Consider the following 22670-nt stretch of genomic DNA (forward strand, 5'->3'; position numbering starts at 1 on the left):
CAGTCTCAAATTTTGTAATTTTTAAGGAAATTTAAACAAATACCATTTTGTAGCTCTTTAAAGGGGACCTATTATGCCCCATTTTACAAGATGTAAAATAAGTCTCTGATGTCCCCAGAGGTGTGTATGTGAAGTTTTAGCTCAAAATACCCCACAGATAATTTTTTATAGCATGTTAGAATTGCCACTTTTAGTGGTTGAGCAAAAACGCGCCATTTCAGTGTGTGCCCTTTAAATGCAAATGAGCTTCTGCACTCGGCCTAAGAGGGCAGAGCTTCAAGAGCTCGTTCTCCCCTGTCAGGATTCAGTCAGGACGCACTATAATGTCAGAAACGGCAAATATATGCTGCATGGAGATAGAACGGGTATAGTTTAGTTAAATTACGGTTATAACTTATGTTGTCGTCTTGTTTTTATCCACTATATTACTACAAGCATGTTGTACTGTCCGAATGATGGCCAAAACTACACAGATGAGTTTTATGACGTTTATTGTACTTAACACAAAAGATGAAGCGTCCGTTTTCACTCTAGAAAATTACTGTAAGAGCTTAAAGGTGCTCTAAGTGATGTCACGTGTTTTTAGGCCAAAACAAGGTGGAGGAGGAGGGAGAGTCTAGCTAGCCTCTGTTTTGTTTAACAACACTTTGAACGTCAACAGGAAGTTACTCCACACAGGATCACTTGGAGCACCTTTAATAAAACACAAGTGTGCATTAAAATATTATCCATGAACTCTCTCTCTCTTTTCTCTTGTACACTTGCAGTCTTATACAGACTGCAGGTGTTTAAAAATTAAAATAGCGACGGCTCTCCTGTCTCCGTGAATACAGTAAGAAACTATGGTAACTTTAACCACATTTAACAGTACATTAGCAACATGCTAACGAAATATTTAGAAAGACAATTCACAAATATCACTAAAAATATCATGTAATCATGGATCATGTCAGTTATTATCGCTCCATCTGCCATTTTTCGCTATTGTTCTTGCTTGCTTACCTAGTCTGATGATTCAGCTGTGCACAGATCCAGACGTTAATACTACTGTATGCCATCCTGTTAAAAACCTCTTTTTCTTAGGCTAGTTAACTTATGTTCACATTTCCCTCATTCATGTGTTGAGCGCCGCCTTGAAGTAGCAACGCTTTGAGAAATCTATTTATAGCGCTTTATTTTATTAAATAAAATATCGATATTTGGCGCAGCTTATCAATTCTCGTATCACACAGGATGACAACGATATATCGACATATCGATATTTTGTCCCACCCCTTGTGTGGACTGCTTGGTTACGGTTTTTAACCAATATTTTTTTCCGCACTGAGCTTTATTTCTGCACTGTTTTGCATCTAGCGCCGCATATTGTGGGTTCAATGGGCTAGGCTATCAAAAACATTAAAACACAATATTATCGCATCTCGTGCGCCACTGCTTAGATTTTTGAATTTTTTTTTTCATGGATTTTTATTTTAAATTCTACAAATATTTTAAATAACCCTAACCAGCAGTTATGTATATTTTTTTCAAATCTTATTATAAATTTTGTTCTGGACCAAGTTGTTAATTTAATTTCCAAATGTTAGATAATAGAGGTGTGACGAGACTGGTATCTCACGAGACGAGACTCGAGATTGAGTTCATGAGACGAGACGAGACAAGATTTTTACACACTATTTTTAAGAAATCCTCAATGGCGAAATACATATTCTGCAGGTGCATTTGAAATGTTTTAACTAATCATCTTGTAATCAATGTCATTTCAGTTCTACTTTCTGAGTATGAATTATCATATGCAGTAAAAGACAACAATACTCAAGCACTGTAAAAGGTTTTGCTACTAACTCAACTGACTGACTTCTCTTCTGTATGATTTGTCTCTTCAGACCTCACTGTACATGATTTATGAGCTTCTACAACTTTTGACCTCCTAACTGAACTCCTTTCCACAAACTGATCACAGAAATAAAAAGTATAAATAAAAATGGTAACACTTTACAATAAGACCAGTTTTTTCTTTGATACAGAGCTAAGAGATGGTAACTACACAGCCCAGCCTAAAATAGCTTTCATATTGAGAGATATTTGCCTTCATCAGGGAGCCGCTTTCAAAATGTGGGGTATTGAAATCGCGTTTGAATGCGCGCTCGCGTTTACTTTCACTTTCAGCGATCGCGCGTACTCTGTAAATATGGAGCGGCGGCGACTGTTATCCAACTGAATTAAATGTTTTTTTTATTTAAATACAACGCAAAACGACAGTGGAGGCGTAATGTAAACGTAGCGGTGGCATATTCTTTCCTAATCATCCTAACACTCTGTCATGGCAATATCACAAGACTACTTTTTGCCTCGACGATAAATCTCGTCACATTTTAGTCTCGCGAGATCTCGTGACACGAGATCTCGTCCCACCCCTATTAGATAAGAATAATTGTTTAAAAAGTAGTGGCTGGCTGATATGGATTTTTTTTTTTTTTGTGGTTGATACAATAATTCCAGTCAAGGGTCAAAATGACTAAATTACATCGTATCTCTTAATTTTCTTTTAAACTTGATGTAAAGGGATTGTTAACCCAAAAATGAAAATTCATACACGTTTGGAATGGCATGGAGTTGGGTAAATGACAGAATTTGCATATTTGTGTGAACCATCCTAACTACTGGGAAGAACGAAGTAGTGCATCTTAAGAAAGGCCCATTTTATAGCATTTAAAGGTGCTGTAAAAATTTTCAAATGACATATATAAAATGTTCCTACTGCTTGACAGATCATTGAAACAGTTGTCTTGAGAAATCACATCTAGTCCTTGTAGACAACAGAGTCAGGGGAACAACTCATCCCTTGTTTTAGTCAATTTAAAAATGCTCTCGTCAATCATTTTGCATACTGATTTGCTAATCTAGTAGGGCTGGAACAATAAATCGATGCATCGTGATTTGTGGATCAATTCTGAGATTTTCCAAATGCTTTGCGATTCTCTCTGCAATTGATTCTGAGCTTAGTTTTTAACATCAGATGGCACTCTAGGCTAGTTTTTAATTGCACCCTCAAATGCTGACGAAGAAGAGTACTGAGAATGTACTAAGTTGCACCTCAGAATGCTTTTATGATGCATGATTAATGTAAACAGCCCACTGCAAACACCCTTGTAATTTGCTTCAACCTTTTTGAACTTTATGAATGATTATTTTATAGAAGGTTTAAGTGGTGTGTATGGAATTGTAAGCAAGTAGAGTATGGCTGTTCCTAATGCATGCAGCATACAATGAAGCCCGAGAGTGTCGTTGTAATTCGCTTCAAACTTTCCGAACTTTATAAAAGATTATTTTACGGAAGGTTCGAGTGGTGTATGTACAATGTGTGTGAGGAATTGGAAGCAAGCAGAATCTAGATGTTTCTAAAGCATACTCGGCATCATCGCGCATCTGAATAAAAAAATAGCTCAGAATTGATTCTGAAATTCTCATAATCGATCCAGAATCGATTTTTATTTTTTTCTCTTTCTCCCACCCCTGCTGCTTTGAGACTAGTTGAATAGGGATTAAAAAAAGGGGTGGGTGGATTTTTATCATTATGAGGTGTTCACACGCTGCCAACACACATTTATGTCCAAACACCATGTAAAAGTGGAATTTGCATAATAGGTGTCCTTTAAAGATGGTTACATAAAAAGATAAATCGGTCTAATTTGAATTAGCAAAGTAAGACTGATTACATCTTGTCTAATTGCTAGTTGGTCAAATTAATTCTTAAGGTACAGTCTTAACATTCAGCAACTAGCCACTGGTCCAGTTTTAGTTGTCAGACTCTATCAGTGATCTTTTCTTTTTGTTTTTGTTTTTCTTTCAATGGCCTTTAGATGTCTCTAGACCTCAATGTTTCATTTTCATGAGTTTTCTATCCATGATATGTTTGCAGATGCAAAGAAAGTAATGAACATGTAGATGAAGATCTTTTTCCTGCTCAGAATGAAGAATCCAAACTTCATCTTATGAATAAAAGAACCGTAAGAAAATAAAAGAACATTCTTTTTTTTTTTTTTTTTTTTTGATTGGTTGCTGTAAAAATATTGGTAAATTAGTAAGATTTAAATAACCTCATACTTTTTGTTTTTGCAGCATCGTTGCATGCAGCCTAGAGATTTTGCTATAAAGACCCCTGAGAATGACAGGCGACTGAAAAAAAAATTAGACAAAATGATGGAAGACCTGATCCCCTCGTCCCCTGTTGGTGAGGAAAGCAAAAGTTTGTTTCATTGGTTTCATATTTATTTCATTAAACAAATTTGTGAATTTTGTGCTTTTTGTTTTGTTTTAATAGTTTCTGACACTTCACCATTCGTTGTTGATGAGGAAAGTGGAATAGTCTACAGTCCCTCTTTAAAACGCTCTGACAGCATGGCTCAGCGACTCAGAGAAATGAGAGTTCAACGTGAACATCTCTCACCCACTGGTATTTCCTCATCCTATTGAGAACTACGTTTAATTTCTGAACTAATAATATTTATATAATTTTTTCCCAGGGGTGTTATAGGGATGTTATAAGTTGACCGTAGAGATGCACCGATGTATCGTCCGCCGATATTTATTGGCCGATTTTTGCTCAATTTACAACCGTCGGCATATTGGCTACAAACAGGAAAAAGGCAGATATAACAAACCGGTTGTTTATTAATTAACTGTGTCAAGGCACTGAGCTGTATAATGTCTGTTGCATAATCCTAGCGCTGCTGTCTGTGCTTTAATGTTAATCAAACAACGAAAGACAAAAAAAAATCGCACACTATTGTTGACTAAATATCTTTTGTAACTTTCATAAGTGTAGCGAACCCCATCTGAATGATGGCCAAAACTTTACTGATGTTTTATTAATTGTATTGCGTCCATTTTCACTCCAAAAAAAATGCACATTAAACTCTCTCTCTCTCCATTTCATTATCAACATACAGCGAATTACACTTACGAACACTTATTACAACTAACAGTAAACAGACCTTATGCCTTTTGCCTTTATATACAGACCTTATGCCTTTTCGGGGGTGCTTAATAAACTGGCAAACTCTAAATCTGCAAAATAACTCTGAAGAACTGCATACTCTCCCTATCATTACCCGTATCGTTTCATAGACTAGAAGGCCCGTCAAAATAAGTTCCGCCTTAGTGCAGATCTTATACATATTTAAACTTACAGCAAATATTAAAATGTATACAAAAACAAATTAAAAGATTAATCACAATGAAGTCTGTTACAATAAGGATTAATATGTATTGAATTTATACAGTGAAGAATATGCAGTTATTTTACATTTTTGTCTACTTTATTTCTGTACCTGAAAGCTTAACCCTACCTAAAAAGCACTGTTTATTTCATATGTATCTTTGTTCTGTTGTATTTATGTCAGCCGGCTGAATGTTAAATGGATCCAATCCATGTTCATTAGAAATTATTTGAAGATGCTGCAATAAAGTAGCTAGCAAGGCTCGAAATTGCGACCATTTTAGTCGCATATGCTCCCTTAATTGAATGTGTGCGAATATTCGACACTTTGGAAGAAGGGGGCTGAACATATTCTTCTCTCTAATATAGGCAGTGTAACGAGTTGAAATATGGTGTGGCCCCTTTAACTCCCTCGGGTCGGCGGTCACGCCGACGTGACCACCGTGGTTTTTTTCTAACCAGTGTGAAAGAGACTCAAAATACTCCGTCAATCTTCAAACTGGTGAGATAGAGCATCTGCCTTGACGTTCTTTGAGCCTGGGCGATAGGTCACAGTGAAGACGAAACGAGAGAAGAACAGGGACCAACGAGCCTGACGAGGGTTAAGTCTCTTTGCCGTGCGTAGGTATTCCAGATTCTTGTGGTCTGTCAACACTACAAATGGATGTAAAGCTCCCTCTAACCAATGGCGCCACTCCTCAAATGCCGCTTTCATGGCTAGCAGTTCTCGATCACCGATGTCGTAGTTGCGTTCTGCTGCTGAGAGCTTCCTGGAATAGTAAGCACAGGGATATAGTTTAGGTGGGTTACCTTGTCTCTGAGAAAGAACTGCCCCAAGACCGGTGCTGGACGCGTCAACCTCGACGGTGAATGGGAGTGAGGGATCAGGATGGTGCAAGATAGGTGCCGAGATGAACCGTTCCTTTAATTGCTGTAAAACCTCCATGTCTGCAGGTGTCCACTTAAGGTTATGTTGACCCTTCTTGACCATGCTAGTGAGAGGGCATGCTATGGTACTGAAGTTACGGATGAACCGTCGATAGAAATTGGAGAAGCCCAGGAAGCGCTGCATCTCTTTGAGAGTGTTGGGACGTGGCCAGTCAAGGATAGTGGAGACCTTCTTGTCATCCATGGCGACGCCCTCCGAACTGATGATGTAGCCGAGGAACGAGGTGGATGTCTGGTGAAATTCACATTTCTCAGCCTTGGCGTATAGTTGATGCTCAATCAGTCTTTGAAGTACCTGTCTGACTTGTAGAACATGCTCCACCATGGTGTCGGAGTAGACCAAGATGTCGTCTATATAAACAATGACAAATCTGTTAAGCATGTCCCTGAAAACATTGTTAATGAATGTCTGGAACACCGAAGGACTGTTGACAAGCCCGAAGGGCATAACAAGATATTCATAGTGCCCTGTAGCAGTGGAGAAAGCGATTTTCCATTCATCCCCCTCCCGGATGCGGATTAAATTGTAAGCACTGCGCAGATCGAGCTTCGTGAAGAATCTTGCAGTCCGGAGCTGCTCCAATGCGGCAGGGACCAGGGGTAAAGGGTAACGGAATTTAATAGTTATTTCATTCAGGCCACGATAATCTATGCAGGGTCGTAGACCACCGTCTTTTTTACTCACAGCGAAGCAGCCAGCGGATGCCGGTGAAGTGGAGGGGCGAATGAAGCCCTTTGCGAGATCCTCCTCTGTGTACTTCTTCATGGACTCTGATTCGGGTTGTGAGAGAGGAAAGATACGGCCCTTGGGTGGAGTTGCTCCTGGAATGAGATCAATAGCGCAGTCGTAAGGGCGATGAGGAGGTAACTGAGAGGCACGTACCTTACTGAAAGCCAGAGTGAGATCTTGATATTTGGCAGGTAACTGTAGATCAGATGGTATTTCAACCTTCTCTGGTGATTCGATAGCTTGGATGGTTCTGACAGGAAGGAGTGATGGCTCAGACAGACACTTGTTTAAACAGTTCTTGTTCCACTGAACAATTTGTCCCTCTCTCCAGCAGATGTGAGGATTGTGAAACCGTAGCCATGGTAACCCGAGTATGATGGATGCTGTAGAAGTGGGGAGAACGTGGAACTGGATGCGCTCAGTGTGAAACATTCCAATCTGCAATGTGATCTGCTGTGTGATGGTGTTGACGCACATGTCAGCGCTATAGTAAGGGTTAGTGTCACTCACCGACCGTGGATTCTCGGGGCGGATGCGAACAGGGCAGTTGTTGCGAACATGACCAGGATTTCCGCAGTTCAGACACAGACGGTGGGTCATCCGGCGACTTCTCTCCTCCTCAGACAGGTGATAGCCGTTTATCTGCATGGGTTCTGGGGTGTCGGGATCAGCTGAGCGACTTGGACGTATACTGCGTTTCTGACCAGTCTTTCGGGAACGAATCAGATTATCCACTTGAATAGCCAGCTCGATGTATTGATCCAAGTTTTTACCCTCGTCATGACAAGCCAGTTCAGTTTGCAATTCATGTGACAGTCCCCTTCGGAAACCAACTTTCAGAGAATCACTCACCCAGTTCGTTTGGGCGGCCAGTGTGCAGAAAGCGAGAGCATATTCAGCTGCTGATTTTCATCCCTGTGTTAACTCCAGCAAGCGGTCACCCGCTCCCTTGCCATCTAGTGGATGGTCGAAAACATCTCTGAAGCTCTGCATAAAACAATCTTATGTAGTGAAAGCAGCACCATCGTCTCTCCAAACAGCGGTTATCCATTCGAGCGCCTTCCCCGTAAACAGAGAACAAACCAAGACGATCTTATTGGTATCAGTGGAATACATGGCCGGTTGTTAGTTAATAAACAAAGAGCATTGAAGAATGAAACCCTTACACTTTGCCGTTAAACTTCTCAGGCAGAGAAAGGCGGGGACTCACCGGCGATGGCGTTGCTGCCGCGTGGTTAATGGCGGCGGTGGTGAGTGGTGGCGGCGCCGCTGGGGAGGACAGCTGAATACCTTGCAGAGCCTTTATCAACTCTTCAGTGAGGTTAGTGAGGCGGTTGAGCTGGTGTTGGTGGGCAGCGAGTTGGCTGGCTTGGGCAGACATAGTTGCACACAGATGAGAGAAAGCAGCTGGATCTTGTTGTGGCGAAGTCTTCTGTAACGAATCATCATTCAAGCTGGAATCCATTTGCATGCTTTTATTAAAGAACAGAGTGGTCGTACAGGCAGGGTCAAACAAGGACAGACGGGTAAGGCAGAGACAGGCAGAATCGTGGTCAGAGGGCAGGCAATGGGTCAGGACAGGCAGATATCACTCACAGATAAGTATTCCAGGCAAAGATCAAGAGGAAGGCAGAATAGGGTCGATAACGAGTAACAGCAGGTACAGCAACAGGTAACGCTCAGAAATGTTCACCGGGGCAAAACAAGACTGGTGTGCATGAGAGTCTTTTATAGTCCAGGTAATGGGTTTCAGCTGTGATGGTGATTAGTCCAAGGCACGGGATTGTGGGTAATGTAGTGCATATGGAAGTGCGTGTGTCAGTATTTGGGGGATGGTTCCCTCCGATGGCCAGAGGAGGGTATCACGGAGTTCGTCTCTGTGACAATATGCCTGCTGTGAGCTGATACAGTGACCCATCCCACTGTTCTATCACACAAGTAATTAATAGGGCTTAGTGGTTCAACGGATTACACAACTCACGGTTTGGATCATATCACGGTTATTAAGTCATGGATCGGATCATTTTTCAGATCGGCACAAAAAAAAAATAATTGGGGGGTGGGTAACTTAGTATTTATTACTTTAACTACTCCGATACCACAGCAGAAACTACAAGCCTAACTAATACATTATTAAAGGCAAGTGGACAGACTGTAAAAAGAACAAATACTGTACACCAATTACAAGCATAAATAAATACAACATAAAGTCTAACTGTAGTAATTTTCGTGTACAGAAATGTAAAATGACACTGTTCACTGTATAAATTTAATATAGATTAATATTTTTTTTAAAGCTGTTTTGTTGTTTGATTTACATGACAGACAGCAGCAGGTATTTATAGGTTGCTGTCACACTAAGAGTAAGACCCCATACACGCACACATCCAGTAGAATTCTCACCTCGTTCAATTAAGACATAACCGGATGTGTTTACAAGATTACTTGCCGAGAGGGCTATTTTGACTGACATAATGCGTGTATGTGTCCATCCAAGTGCGTTGAGGATGCAAAAGAGAAATCAATTTGAAGTTTGCGAGCTATCTGAAACGCGCCTCTCTCTCTCTCTCTCTCTCTCTCTCTCTCTCTCTCTCTCTCTCTCTCTCTCTCTCTCTCTCTCTCTCTCTCTCTCTCTCTCTCTCTCTCTCTCTCTCTCTCTCTCTCTCTCTCTCTCTCTCTCTCTCTCTCTCTCTCTCTCTCTCTCTCTCTCTCTCTCTCTCTCTCTCTGTGTGTGTGTGTGTGCGTGTGAGCCTTGTATGTTAAAGCTGCCGTAGGTAACTTTTGTAAAAAAATATTTTTTACATATTTGTTAAACCTGACATTATGTCCTGACAGTAGAATATGAGACAGATAATCTGTGAAAAAATCAAGCTCCTCTAGCTCCTCCCAGTGGTCCTATTGCCATTTGCAGAAATACACCGCTCCCGGTAAGAAACAACCAATCAGAGCCAGGAGGAGTGTCTTAGCAGTGTCAATCAATCAAGCTCGCGTGCGCGCTGATCACACTCCTCTCATGCACAGTGTACAGGCGTCAAATTCAAGAATACCGGTGTGCCGCAGCTTTGCTTATGGCGAAATAAAACGATGTTATATGCAAAGGACCACCCTGAAATCTACAAGAAACCACGCCATACATAATTTGTCAGTCCTGTTTTGAAATTATCTTAGTTGTGTAGTTCTTAAAAAATTAAACAAATCAAGCAGGGATACTTACTTGTCAAGCAGAAATGTGGCTGACTCTGCATCGTTTTTTAATCCGTTCAGGACACGTAGCTCCCTCCACCTCGGAAAAGCCGCTCCGATATTTACCCTCGTTTTATTTTGGGCTCTATCTAATTCGTTCTTTTTGGCTTTTTTATCATCGTCATCTGTCTTTTTCCGTTTACCCGTCTTTATTTTATGAGCAGGTGCCACTCGAGGAATTGACAGTTTGGATTGTTTTTCCGCCATAAGCAAAGCTGCGGCACACCGGTAATCTTGAAGCCTGTATGCGCTGGCGCTGTGCATGAGAGGGGTGAGATCAGCGCGTACGCGAGCTTGATTGATTGACACTGCTAAGACACTCCTCCTGGCTCTGATTGGTTGTTTCTTACCGGGAGCTGTGTATTTCTGCAAATGGCAATAGGACCACTGGGAGGAGCCAGAGGAGCTTGATTTTTTTTTTCACAGATTATCTGTCTCATATTCTACTGTCAGGACATAATGTCAGGTTTAACAAATATGTAAAAAAAATTTTTTTACAAAAGTTACCTACAGCAGCTTTAATATAACTTCCAAAGGTTGGAATCGATTCCATTAAGGGGAATCGACTTCTCATTTAGGGCCTTTATTAGTTCAACAAAGCTATCGTTAATTTGCCTCTTGCTTGCTATAGTGTTTGGAAGTAGACATTCGGTAATGCATATATCACGATAATGAATATGCACAATATTGTTATTGAGGGCACTTCAAAGTACCATAAATAATAATTTATTACCAATTATTAAATTTTATAATGCATTTAAGAATTCTTTCCCCATCAGCTGTATAAAATGCACAACACCGCTGTATTCTGGACACGCACTCAGATGTAAACAAGACCAACGTGCATGAGAAGCACATGGCGCAACGAGTGAAGGAGACGTACTGAATGAAAGTGCACGTTCACTCTCTGACAGCAGAATGCAGCGGTTACCCCGGAAACCCCGCAAACAAAGCAACTGCGCTAGTGAAGTTTTTTTAAATGCTTCAAACAGCCATTCATTTTTTTTTGTAATCTCATTGTTCATCACAGCACCAAATACTTAATACTTAAAGACTTAATAGGCTATTTATTTTCAAACGTAGACATTTTTATATTTCAATCTGGACTACAACATGCCCTAATGATTAGAAATGTTCTGATTATTTGTTATTGTTCAGTAAAACTATGAAACATATGGCTTCATTATTTAACATGTTAATTCATTATTACCAAACTGACAATGAAAAATACTTAAGCATTAATTATTCTTAGTTAATGTTAATTTCTTACTGTTTAATAACATTACTAAAATCAGAAGAACTTAATTAATGGACCTGAGATAAAACTAACAATGATCAGTTGTATTTCTTAACTAACATTAACAAAAAATACTTTCTGTAACAAACGTAGCATGCTCAATCTTAGTTAATGCGTTAAATAATGAGACCTTATTGTAAAGTGTTACCTGTTGTTCTTTATAGCCTAATTCTTTTGCACTTAAATCTGTTTGAAAATTTTACTTTATATATTTTTGTGTATTGAATTATTGTATTTAAGCATTCAGAGTTCTTTTTGTTAATACTAAAAGAGTTCTTAAATCTGTTATACTATAACACTTTTTTTTCTTTTTTTTTGCAACTTATTTCGATATCGTGATAATACAGTATACCGTGATAAAAGCTTCAGCAATTAATCGCAACATGAAAATTTGATACTGCCTATTTGGAAGTCTGATTAATTTCCTTAAAAGGGTTATTTTGGGTAGTTCATGTCAATGAACCAGTTCAAAAATTCAGACGTTATATAACGGTGAATGTGGCTTATGCTCTCTACAATTTTGAGCGCTGCACAGACTTATTAGAGAATAGAATCATGATGGGATTGAGGGTCTTAATTATTTTCATTTTAAATAAAATGCTAGTTTTTTTAAAATCCTTTTCTTTCTATCAGCCAATGTGAGCACAGATCAGTGGTGGATGAGAGCCTTAATTGCTATATAGCCTAGTAAAAAACAACTTAAAACTTTGATTGGCAGATAAATCACGCGCTCTGATACCAGTGTTGTTGTTAATGTTCTGGTTATTGTACAGTTTGCTTTATAAATTAATTCTGTGCAAAGCATAGTTAAAGTAAACTTCATAATTCAGCTGAATTGTGCACATTTAGACACTGTGTGTCTTGTTCCATCCATGCATCCTTGAATAAGGATAATTTTTTTTTCTTCTTTAAAAAAAAAAAAAGCAATACTGCTGGGCTATGGATTTTGGACTATGACCCATTTCAGGTGCAATGCAGCCAAAATTACAATTTAAAATCAATTAGAGCTATAGAAATGTACCTTTTTATATTATTAATACAGATTCATATTATGAGAAGGCTACTTTCTATGACCTTAATACCCTGTAGTCATGGTGAGATGAGTTCCTTCAATCTAAAAAACAAGAATCGAAAACAGGAGAAATCGATTCTTGGAATCGACTCCAATCGATTCCAGAACCAGGAATCGGACTCGATTCCAAAAATTTAGGAATCGAACAGCCCTACCAATTAAACTTCATCTTTACGTTCTTAAGTTTAAAGCAGATTTTAGGTTGGTTAATATTAGCGGTATATCACTCCCTTTTACTGCGCTCCGTTGTCACATGACAGGGAGCTGACTAGCACGCAAACTGTAAAGAGATGAAGAGAGAAGATGAAAAGAGCAGTTATACAGCTTGCGCATCCTCTTGAGGAGAAATCGGAAAAAAATGAGCGCAGCACAAGCAAAGAATCTCACATACTGTGGTAAAAATTCAAAATGTGGAGTTATGTTTAGAACATATGATACAAATAAGCAACATCACACAACCAGAGTGGTTTCCTGAATATACGATAGAAAATGTGATACTGATTTCAAACAACAGTACAGTAAACAAGAAGTTAAAATTAAATCACTTACATTTTAGAAAAAATATTGACTGTTTATGTTCTGTTTCAGCAGTGAAAATTGCTCCAAACTTGATCACAGCAAAACCATAGCGCATCTCACAGAAACACCAGTGTTTTCATTACTGAATGATTCAGGGTTTTGAACGAATCAGTTGTCAAAGATTCAAAGACCCATTCATAAATAACTGCCTTATTCTTGAATGAATCAGCTGTTTGAAAGAGTTGTTTGAATGAATGACTCAACAATAATGCACTCATTAAGACAGTCACTTGCTGCCACCTACTGGTGGATTAGTTTCATGTTTACACTGTGTTCCAAATTATTATCCAAGTGACACATCAGTAGAATTTCACTACAATAAACATTCAGATTTTAGTTTTTCAGAGAAAGTGTTTGTTTTATTTCTCCATATCTTTTTAGATAATTTACCCTAATAATAAACCTTGGATGTCAAAAGCAGTTAAAGGTAGTTTACAGAAGAAGAAGCTGTCCTAGAGTCAAGGAGGAATCTTAGAAAGAGAAGCAGCAAAAAAGGAGGTTAAAGTGGAAATCTAAACATGGGTATAAAACTAAAGTAGAGAGTAAACTGGCTAAGAAGAATATTGCTTCAGCATGGTCTGGTATGAAAACTATAGGTATACAGCAAAGTGTGAATAGAACTGATATTGCCATGGATAGTTTCAGGTCAAATAGTGAACTTGCCAATGCACTAAATTTTTATTTGAGATTTGATCAGTTTGATTTTAAGAATGAAATTGAGGAATTGAGATGTAAATTTAAAGATAATCATCATCTCGTCCTAGACCAGAGAGCAGTTGAAAAATCTTTTCTTTCTTTAAAGGTAAATAAGAGTCTTAGTCCAGACAATATCTGTGGCAAACTATTGAAATATTGTGCAGGGCAATTAAGTTACATCTTTTATGATATTTTTAATGTCTTTATACCTACAACATGTACCTAACTTGTGGAAGCAGGCTGTTATTATCCCGGCTCCTAAAAATAATTGTCCCAAGGCTTTAAATGACCTCAGGCCAATTACCCTTACTTCTCTTATAATGATCATTTGAAAAGCTTGTAAAGACAGAGATTGTAAGGCAAACTGAGAAAGCTCTCGACCCTATGCAGTTTGCCTATAGGGCACATAGAAGAGTTGAGGACACTACAGTTACTCTACTTAATCTTTTGTCTAAGCATTTAGAAGGGAGAAATACTCATGCTAGACTGTTGTTTATTGACACTTCCTCAGCTTTTAATACTATCCAACCTCACATTTTAGTTATGAGACTTATAGAGCATTTTAAGCTGAGCAACAATTTAGTGGGTTGGATACTGGATTTCTTGACAAACAGAACACAGAGGGTGAAAGTAAATGGCATTTTATCAGATTTATGTTTGTCCACTGGTTCACCCCAGGGCTGTGTTCTTTCACCTTTATTTTATATTTTGTATACTAATATGTGCCAAAGTAACCATGTAAATAGGACTATATTGAAATTTGCTGATGACACCATTATCGTGGGTCTGTTACACAATGAGTCTGGCCATGGTCCTATTATTGAGGAGATTGTCACCTGATGTGATAAATCTTATTTGGAGATAAATAGAACTAAAACAAAAGGACATGATTATAGATTTTAGAACTTGTGCTTTACGTTATGACACTAGGATTATTAAAGATTAGGCGGTGGATGTTGTAGAAAGCTACAAATGTCTTGGGACAGTCATAGATTCTAAATTGACTTTTGAAAAGAACTGTGAGATGGTATGTAAAAAAGGACATCAGCTTCTGTTTTGCCTCAGAAAGCTGTTTAGATTTCACATTGACAAATCTATGATGACCCTTTTCTATCGGGCTTTTATTGAATCAGTCTTGTCGTTCTCCCTTGTGGCGTGGTTTGGTAATTTGTCTTTGAAGAACAAAAATTCTTTGAATCGAATTGTTAGGTGGGCAAGTAAAATTATAGGTGAACCACAACTCAACTTAGCAGGTCTTTACTCCAGCTATTTACAGCGTAAGGCGACTTTTATAATTAGAGATTGTTCCCACCTTTTACACGCTGAGTTCCAGCTCTTCACCTCTAGATGTCGGTTCGTGGCCCCTAGGTGGAGAACTAGACGATATAGGAATACTTTTGTACCAGGCAGCTATAGAATTATTAAATGAAAAAAGCAGGAGATGATATACATGGTTACTTTAGTATTTTAGGTGGGCTTCGGGGGGGTGTGTAGAAGCACATTGTCATGAATTTTTTTTTTTTATATTTTATTGTTATTGTAATTTAAAATATACATGAGAGATTTGACTGCTCACTCACTTGCAGAAAGTTTTTATTGACCAACGTTTCAGCACAAAGCCTTTCTCAAGGCTTTGTGCCGAAACGTTGGTCAATAAAAACTTTATCCATGTGAGTGTGCAGTTAAATCTCTCTTATATATTTAGATTTATTGCTCTTGACTTGCACCTCGGACAGAGTGCGTTTGTTTCTGTTTTTGATTGTATGTTGTTATGTCTTATGAATTGTCTTAAGATCGTTTAAGATTATGATTGCTGAATCTTCTGTCTGCGCAAAAAATTTACCTTCGGGTAATAATAAAGATACCTTGACCTTGATAACTGTTATCAATCTCAGACAAAACAGTTTGCCAGGTCTACTTAGGTAAATGGAAACCCTACTTAAAGAAGTTGTTCCACGTTATTAAGCAAGTCACAGTTCTCATGCAATATGGAGAGGAAGATCTTTCTGAAGATAAAAAATGAAATAGTGCAATGTTACGTAAAAGGCATGAAAACAACTAATGTATGAAAAGTGAATGTAAATTATCAAATAAGATTTTTGAGTGACTTGGAGCACAGCAAAACTTTAAGGAAAGTTTCTATCAAAAAAAAAAAAAAATAGTTGTATTAAAAGGACAACTATAAAAAAAAAGAGCCAGTGTTGAGCAGCAAACAGGTATTTGAAGCTCCTGGTGTCTCTAGAATTTCAAGAACCTCTCCATGCTGGCTTGCAGTGTTGTGTAAAGTTGTATTTCAGCCACCTCTAACCAAACCTCACAAAGAGAAACATTTACAGTGGGTGTAGAAATAAATGAAGACTCATTTTTAAATAGTTTTATTCACTGATGAATGCCAGTGAATGGGATGGACTTCTGGATGGCCACCACGTTCCAACAAGACTGTGACGTCAGCAGGGAGCTGGCGGGTGATTATTTGGGCTGGAATATTGGGAAGTGAGATAGAAGGTCCCTTTAAGGTCTCTGAGGGTGTCAGAATGACTTCTGCAAGATATGTGGCCATTTTCAGCTTTGATATAAAAAGGATAATGCCTTCTGACATACTATGCACTATCCCATGCTGTAAAAAACACCACAGCAATAAAACTGTTTGAAAATGTATTTCTACACCCATCATACTGTAAATGTTTGTCTTTGTGAGGTTTGGTTAGGGGTGGCTGAAATGCAATTTTACACACAACTGCCAGCCTGCATGGAGAGGTTCTTGAGACTCCAAAGACACCAGGAGCTTCAAATACCTGGTGCTCAACAGTGGCTTTTTTTTTTTTTTTTTTTTTTTTTTTTTTTAAACAGCTGTCATTTTAATACAATTAACTTGTTTGACAGGAACTTTAAGCCTTTATCTGACCGAGTTCTGCTGTGCTCTAAATCACTCACAAATCTTATGATAGTTCCATAATCTCCATTTACTTTTCACACAATATTAGTTGTTTTCATGCCTTTTGCATAACATTGCACCATTTCATGCTTTTCATATTCAGAAAGATCTTTCTTCCTCCCCATATTACATGAGAACTGTGACTTGCTTAATAATGTGGAACAACATCTTTAAGTAGGAATTCCGTTTACAATTAAGTGGGCCTGGCAAACTATTTAACAAACCTGTCTGAGATTGATACCAGTTATCTAAAAAGATACGGAGAAATAAAACAAACACTTTGTTTGAAAAACTAAAATCTGAATGGTTATTGTACTGAAATCCCACTGATACGTCACTTGCATAATAATTTGGAACACAGTGTAAAAGTATAATTTCTTTCCCAGAGCATTTCTAATGTCTTTTCAAAAAAATATTTAAAGCAATTTTATAACATTTAATGCAGTTGTAATTATTCAGTGTAAATGATTTTATTTGATCATCATAGCCCTATAGTGTTGTCTTATTCTATATTATATTATATTATATTTGACTTGACTTGTCTAAAATGTAAACAAGCTCTTTGCTGCTGCACATACTATACACTGTGAATTCTGAAACGTTTTTTGCTGTGATTTTTTTTTTGAAGTTGTGGTGCTCAACTTTTTGAAGCCCTGAGCTAGTATAACTTAATGCATATGTTTGTGAACTTTGTTGATTTAAAACATGATCAAAAATACTATCTATTTTAACGACAAAATTTCATATGAGAGAGCAAGTGACAGATCTAAAACTAAAACCATGTAAACACTTTAATAAATAAATCATTTAATGTTTTGGTAGACATTATAATATAGTATAATACTGGAATGCAGAAATACTACATAAAACAAACTGTCATATTTAATATTAAAAAAACTGAATCAAATAATTCTTGGGCTTCTGGTGTCAGGTTATAAGAGATTGTGTTGTCGGTATGATTACATATTATTTTTTATTATTTGTTTTTATTTTATTTGTTTGTTTTATTATTCATACCACATCAGTAAATGAGTGTCTTAATAGAAAGTCTATAATATATATTATCTGGAAAAAGACAAAATTAGCAATATCCGAAAAAACATAAGCAGCGCAGAAACTCGTTGTCAAAGCTGTCCTGTGATTTATCAGCTTAGAAACTCAAAAGTTAGATATTTTTCTACTTCTTAAGCAACTACTTACAACCCACATTTTCACAATTAATAGAGAAATGATATGACTAATTCACACAGGCATTTGCTATCATTAACGCATTCAAATAAATGTACTGATACAGTGCTAATTAATCTGTATCTGATTAACGAGCAGAAATCTGTATGAAATGTTAGGAACCATAGATATAATAACTGTTGAAATAATTGTTTATGTCAGAGCACTCTTTCATTAGGAAAAAATACCCCACCTTTACTAGTCAACCATATTTACAGTACAGACCAGGTCAGAGAACTGTGAGTGCAAAAAAAAAAAAAAACCGAAACAAAGCAAAAAACAAAATAATCGTTCATTAATCATAATTGAGGCAAAATGTTCAATTAATCGAGGTTTTGATTTTAGGTCATATCGTCCAGCCCTAGGGCAAACAGTTTTACCATTTACTGCATATTGTCATTCTTGTAGTTATTAATGGCCAATGAATCAGATGTCTCAAACATTCAAAGAATTTTCTTCCACATTGCAATAAGGTGGATAGGATTCTTAAATCTCCCCTTTTCTTTCTTGGGTGCAGGAATGTACCCCATGCTGTGAGAATATTGTCACCCCTTGGTGTGAATAGTTTGCATATGTAACCCAATTTATATTTTTATTTTTAATATATGCATTAAGAATAATAACTGAATTGTTACACCCTACATAATCAGTACATACTGTACAAATAAACCTTTCTTTCAGGCTTTTATTTCATTTTGTATAAATTTTTGTCCCACAGCCTCACAGATGCACGACAGTGGCCCAGGATGTGATTCATCCTTGAGAGCTTCCCTTGGGGCATCTCCAACTTTGTCTTTCTTGCAACAGCTAGGTTAGGGAAACATAATTCTCTTTTGATAGTGGAAGAATTACCATATTATTCATTTTTACATTACGTAAATCTAAAAATTGTTAAACCACCAATTTACTTATTTTTACAGAGGAAGAGCCTTTGGATTGTTTATCAAAATCTCATTGTCACTCCTTCAAGAAAAGAGATGAACAAGAGAAGCAGAACTGCAATAAGTCAATAGCGAAAATAACAAGTAAAATAAACCACACACCTTCTGAATCAGACACAGCCATGGCCATGTGTAATCTGGCTAATGGTGAAAGTAATATTGAAATCCCACCATTATATTTAAGATCAAGACGGTCTTTAGTGAACAACACTGGAGAAAAGAAGCAGTCCACTTTAGAGAATTTCTTTCATAAAACCATTTCTGAAAGAAAACAAAGCTCACTCCTCAAACCAGAAACTGAAAACATTGAAATATCCACAGAGTTATCTGGCAGCCCTGAAAGACCTAAAAGTTCCCTGCCTGAAAGCCTCACAAAAACAAATCACCAACACAGCAAAAGTATACAGCACTCAAAAGAACTGCAGACCAACTCTAAACGTTCCTATTCCAGGAATTCATCTTCAGCACGCAGTTGTTTCACAGCAAATAAAAATGATGAATCTATTACTTTCAAGCCTGTTCATAAATGTCAACGTAAAACTTCTGTTCCACTGTGTTCAGCTGACTCAGTTGGTGGTCTTCCTAGTCAAGATGATGATGGTGAGGTATTTGAAGACATCTTCTCACCAGCCAACAATGCCCTTAAGCGGAGGGTCATGTTGTTTGGTTCGACTTCAGAAGCAGTGCACATATCCACTTTTCACCTAGAGGACTCAAACAAGAAGAGCAAGAGATTGTGTAGTAAAAAGCGAAAACATGAAAATATTGATATTAAAGACTTTGTTGACTCATCAGGCCCTGTGGATATGATGGAGGAAATTGTTCCTGAGATACATGGCTCAAAGCCTGAATGTTTGTCTGAGTGTCTGCCTCAGTCACCCAGGTTTGTAGAAATAAAACTCAAGCCGTTGGCAAAGAAACGGAGGATGCAAACAAGGCTAAACTCTGCTGTTAAACTCAGTCCTGCTGACAAAAAGAAGGTATCAACGGCTGCCTCTCCAATGTCATCCTCTGCGGTTAACACAGAGCTGCAAATACAGAAGTTTCTCAAACCCGACCCTGATACCAAATATGGTATTGAAAACAGACAGATGGGTTTAAAAAGTATGTGAATTTGATTTTATCTCTAAGCAGAGCTGGATTTATAAATGGCAGGGCTTGTAGTATTGAAATGTAAAAGCTGTATATCAGGTGAAAATATGCATCCCTGAAGCTGTATTTAATTGTACTCAGTGGCTTAGCAATACAAATCTAGGTCCCTGCTAAACTGTAATAAAATTAAATTGATTACTTTTATCTACTCTATACATTCCTTTGTATTAGTTGAGAAACACTCCACAATAAAGCATGCTTTTAAAATGTTGCACGGTTGACCAAACATTTAAGACATGCTCTTATCTGCTGCTCAGCTGTGTTGCAGCGCACCTGCTGTGTGCTGCTCTTCTCTGAACTCAACTTTCTTTGTTTGCATTATTTCAGTTGCAGGGAAAGAGAATAAAAGCAAAGCTTATGGGATCATTGAGAGAAGTTATGAAATGTGTAGCAAACCAGAAACTATGAAAAAGGACAAGTACATGAAGGTAAAGTAGCAACTTTTTTTTTTTTCTTCTCTCCATGTATTGTAGATAATACTAAAGGTTTCAGTTAGGCAGAAAATTCATGTAAATGAGACATTTATGTGAGCTAATTTATTAAATGATATTTTTGAGAAATTGCAAACAATTGCAAACCCTCTTTTGGCATAAAAAAACTGTCAGGATTTACTAAAGATGCAGTGGAAAAAATTAGCTATGAAAAGGCATGGAAAATGTGTTTATTATTATTATTATTATTATTATTATTATTATTATTTATTTATTTATTTATTTTTATTGCATACACTCAAAAAAAAGATTTTTTTGATGCTGTTCAGTTTATTTAAACAATTTATTTTGATTCAACACCATTGTATCAGGTTTCTGGTTTAAATGTGATTGATTCATGTTAAATTGACTTGAAACGATTACTCTTTGACTTAACTTGATGTTTTCATATTGAAATAACATGTTTCAATCAAGTAAACCCAACCAGGACTCAATCAAACAGGATTTTCACTTCCCATCATGCTTTGCAAAGGGGCTGAACTAGGAGTGTAAATGTTGAAATAAAGTGTTATTTTAAGCAGTTTTTAGGAAGATGAGAAAATGGAAAGACTTTTTAATGTTTACTGTTCTATTATGTTGGTATTTAAAAGTTTCTGTTAATTAATAGTTTTAGGGTTATCATTGTGGTGAATTGTTGAGGAATTGTTGTTGCTTGGGTTGAGGACCTGCTAACAAAGTTTCAAATTACTTTAATAAGAACGTAATCACTGTGGTAGTGCTCTGGGTTGCATTTCCCAAAAGCATTGTAAGCCTATGTTGATTGTAAAACCATTGCCACCAATGGACTTATGATCAATTTAGGCTTTACAATGTTATTGGTTAAGGCAATTTAGGATGAATCCAGTGTCATATCTAGATTTCTAACACAGAACATCACAAAAGTTATATAAATCACAAAACTAAACAAGAAGAATTAATTGTAAAAATCAATGTATATGAAAACAATTTATTTTTTATTTATTTATTTATTGCTTTTTATTTATTTTCCAAAACATTGCAAATTAGTTGGGCTGACACATTAAATTAAATTAAGCTGTGCCCAACCATAGTAAATAAGTTGAATCAACCTTAATAAATTAAGTTGACCCAACGTAAGTACCTTAAATTGGAATAACAGAATTGCATAATGCTGAAACAAAGCAACTTAATCATGTGGAAATCCTTTCCATGATTTTTTTTTTATGTTCGTTCAAAGAGTTATTTTTTTGAGTGTATGCAGTATTTGTAGGATTTTCCCTTTCAGACACAATATTTATGGGAGGAGAGTTTAATGAATCATGAAATGTGATTTACTAATCTTTGCGCTAATCAATTTACTGGTATTTGGTATGTCTTAAGCCACTTTGCACCTGTATTGTTAGTAGATCACACATATGATTATCAGCTGTTTGTTTGTGCAAATTTGCGCTGATCTTGATAGACTGCATTGGTCATTATGGAAATGATCTGGCTGTGTCTGTTCTTTAATGTGTGCAACTTTCCACTCCCATCTGTGGTTTTATGTGATTGCAGTCTTAAGCTAATTTACCCATGTAGTAAATCTGCCTCTTAGTGTACAAAAGTAATGCCCCTAAATCAAACATTGAGATGATTTTTTATTTTTTATTTTTTTAGTTAATTTTTTAAGCAAGTAATTCACAGCATTAAACACACTGTGATTGGAACAATCTGTTAATACGTATTAACATGCAAGCAAACTCGTATATAATGCAGTCAGTTTTCTTTTACCTTGTATACTGTTCATTGTTTTTAAAGGGCATATGTCGTGCAGCCTGCCCTTGTTGGCATCTATCTACTTTGATTAGCCAAGAAATATACATTTGTCCTCACTTTAAAAATTTGGTATGACTGTTTGTTTTGCTATCCTAACTGCATGATTATATGGTTAGTTGCTGTTTTTTTTTTTTTTTTTTTTTTATTTGCATTTGTCATTGCTTTTTTTACCCTGCAATCTGAACAGACCCACTTGCCCTAGTCCACTGATAATTGTATAGCTACAAACAACCAAGCTGCTGCTTCTGCTGCTTCTTGTTATATGCTAGTCTCCTTGTTGCCACCTGCAGTTGTTATATGCTAGTCTCCTTGTTGCCACCTTTGCTTCCTGTGTATTTTCTTTGCTACTGTGACATGCACCTGGC

The 22670-nt window shown here is 37.1% G+C and overlaps 1 protein-coding gene across 6 annotated transcripts in view; it reads left to right on the forward strand.

Moving 5' to 3' along the window:
• The window catches only part of mcph1 (microcephalin 1), a 184541-nt gene that overhangs the window by 14034 nt on the left and 147837 nt on the right, over positions 1-22670 (forward strand). For all 6 annotated transcript variants that reach the window (XR_007187085.1, XR_007187086.1, XR_007187087.1 and 3 more), the window contains exons 5-10: positions 3923-4010; positions 4123-4234; positions 4325-4456; positions 18667-18759; positions 18869-19993; positions 20369-20469. Coding sequence is in view for 3 of the 6 variants with exons in the window: in XM_048207387.1 (XP_048063344.1) it covers positions 3923-4010; positions 4123-4234; positions 4325-4456; positions 18667-18759; positions 18869-19993; positions 20369-20469 (1651 nt within the window). In the remaining 3 variants the exon portion in view is untranslated. The remainder of the gene's footprint in view (positions 1-3922; positions 4011-4122; positions 4235-4324; positions 4457-18666; positions 18760-18868; positions 19994-20368; positions 20470-22670) is intronic.

This window comes from Megalobrama amblycephala, linkage group LG11 (genome assembly GCF_018812025.1).
Source record: "Megalobrama amblycephala isolate DHTTF-2021 linkage group LG11, ASM1881202v1, whole genome shotgun sequence".
NCBI lineage: Eukaryota > Metazoa > Chordata > Actinopteri > Cypriniformes > Xenocyprididae > Megalobrama > Megalobrama amblycephala.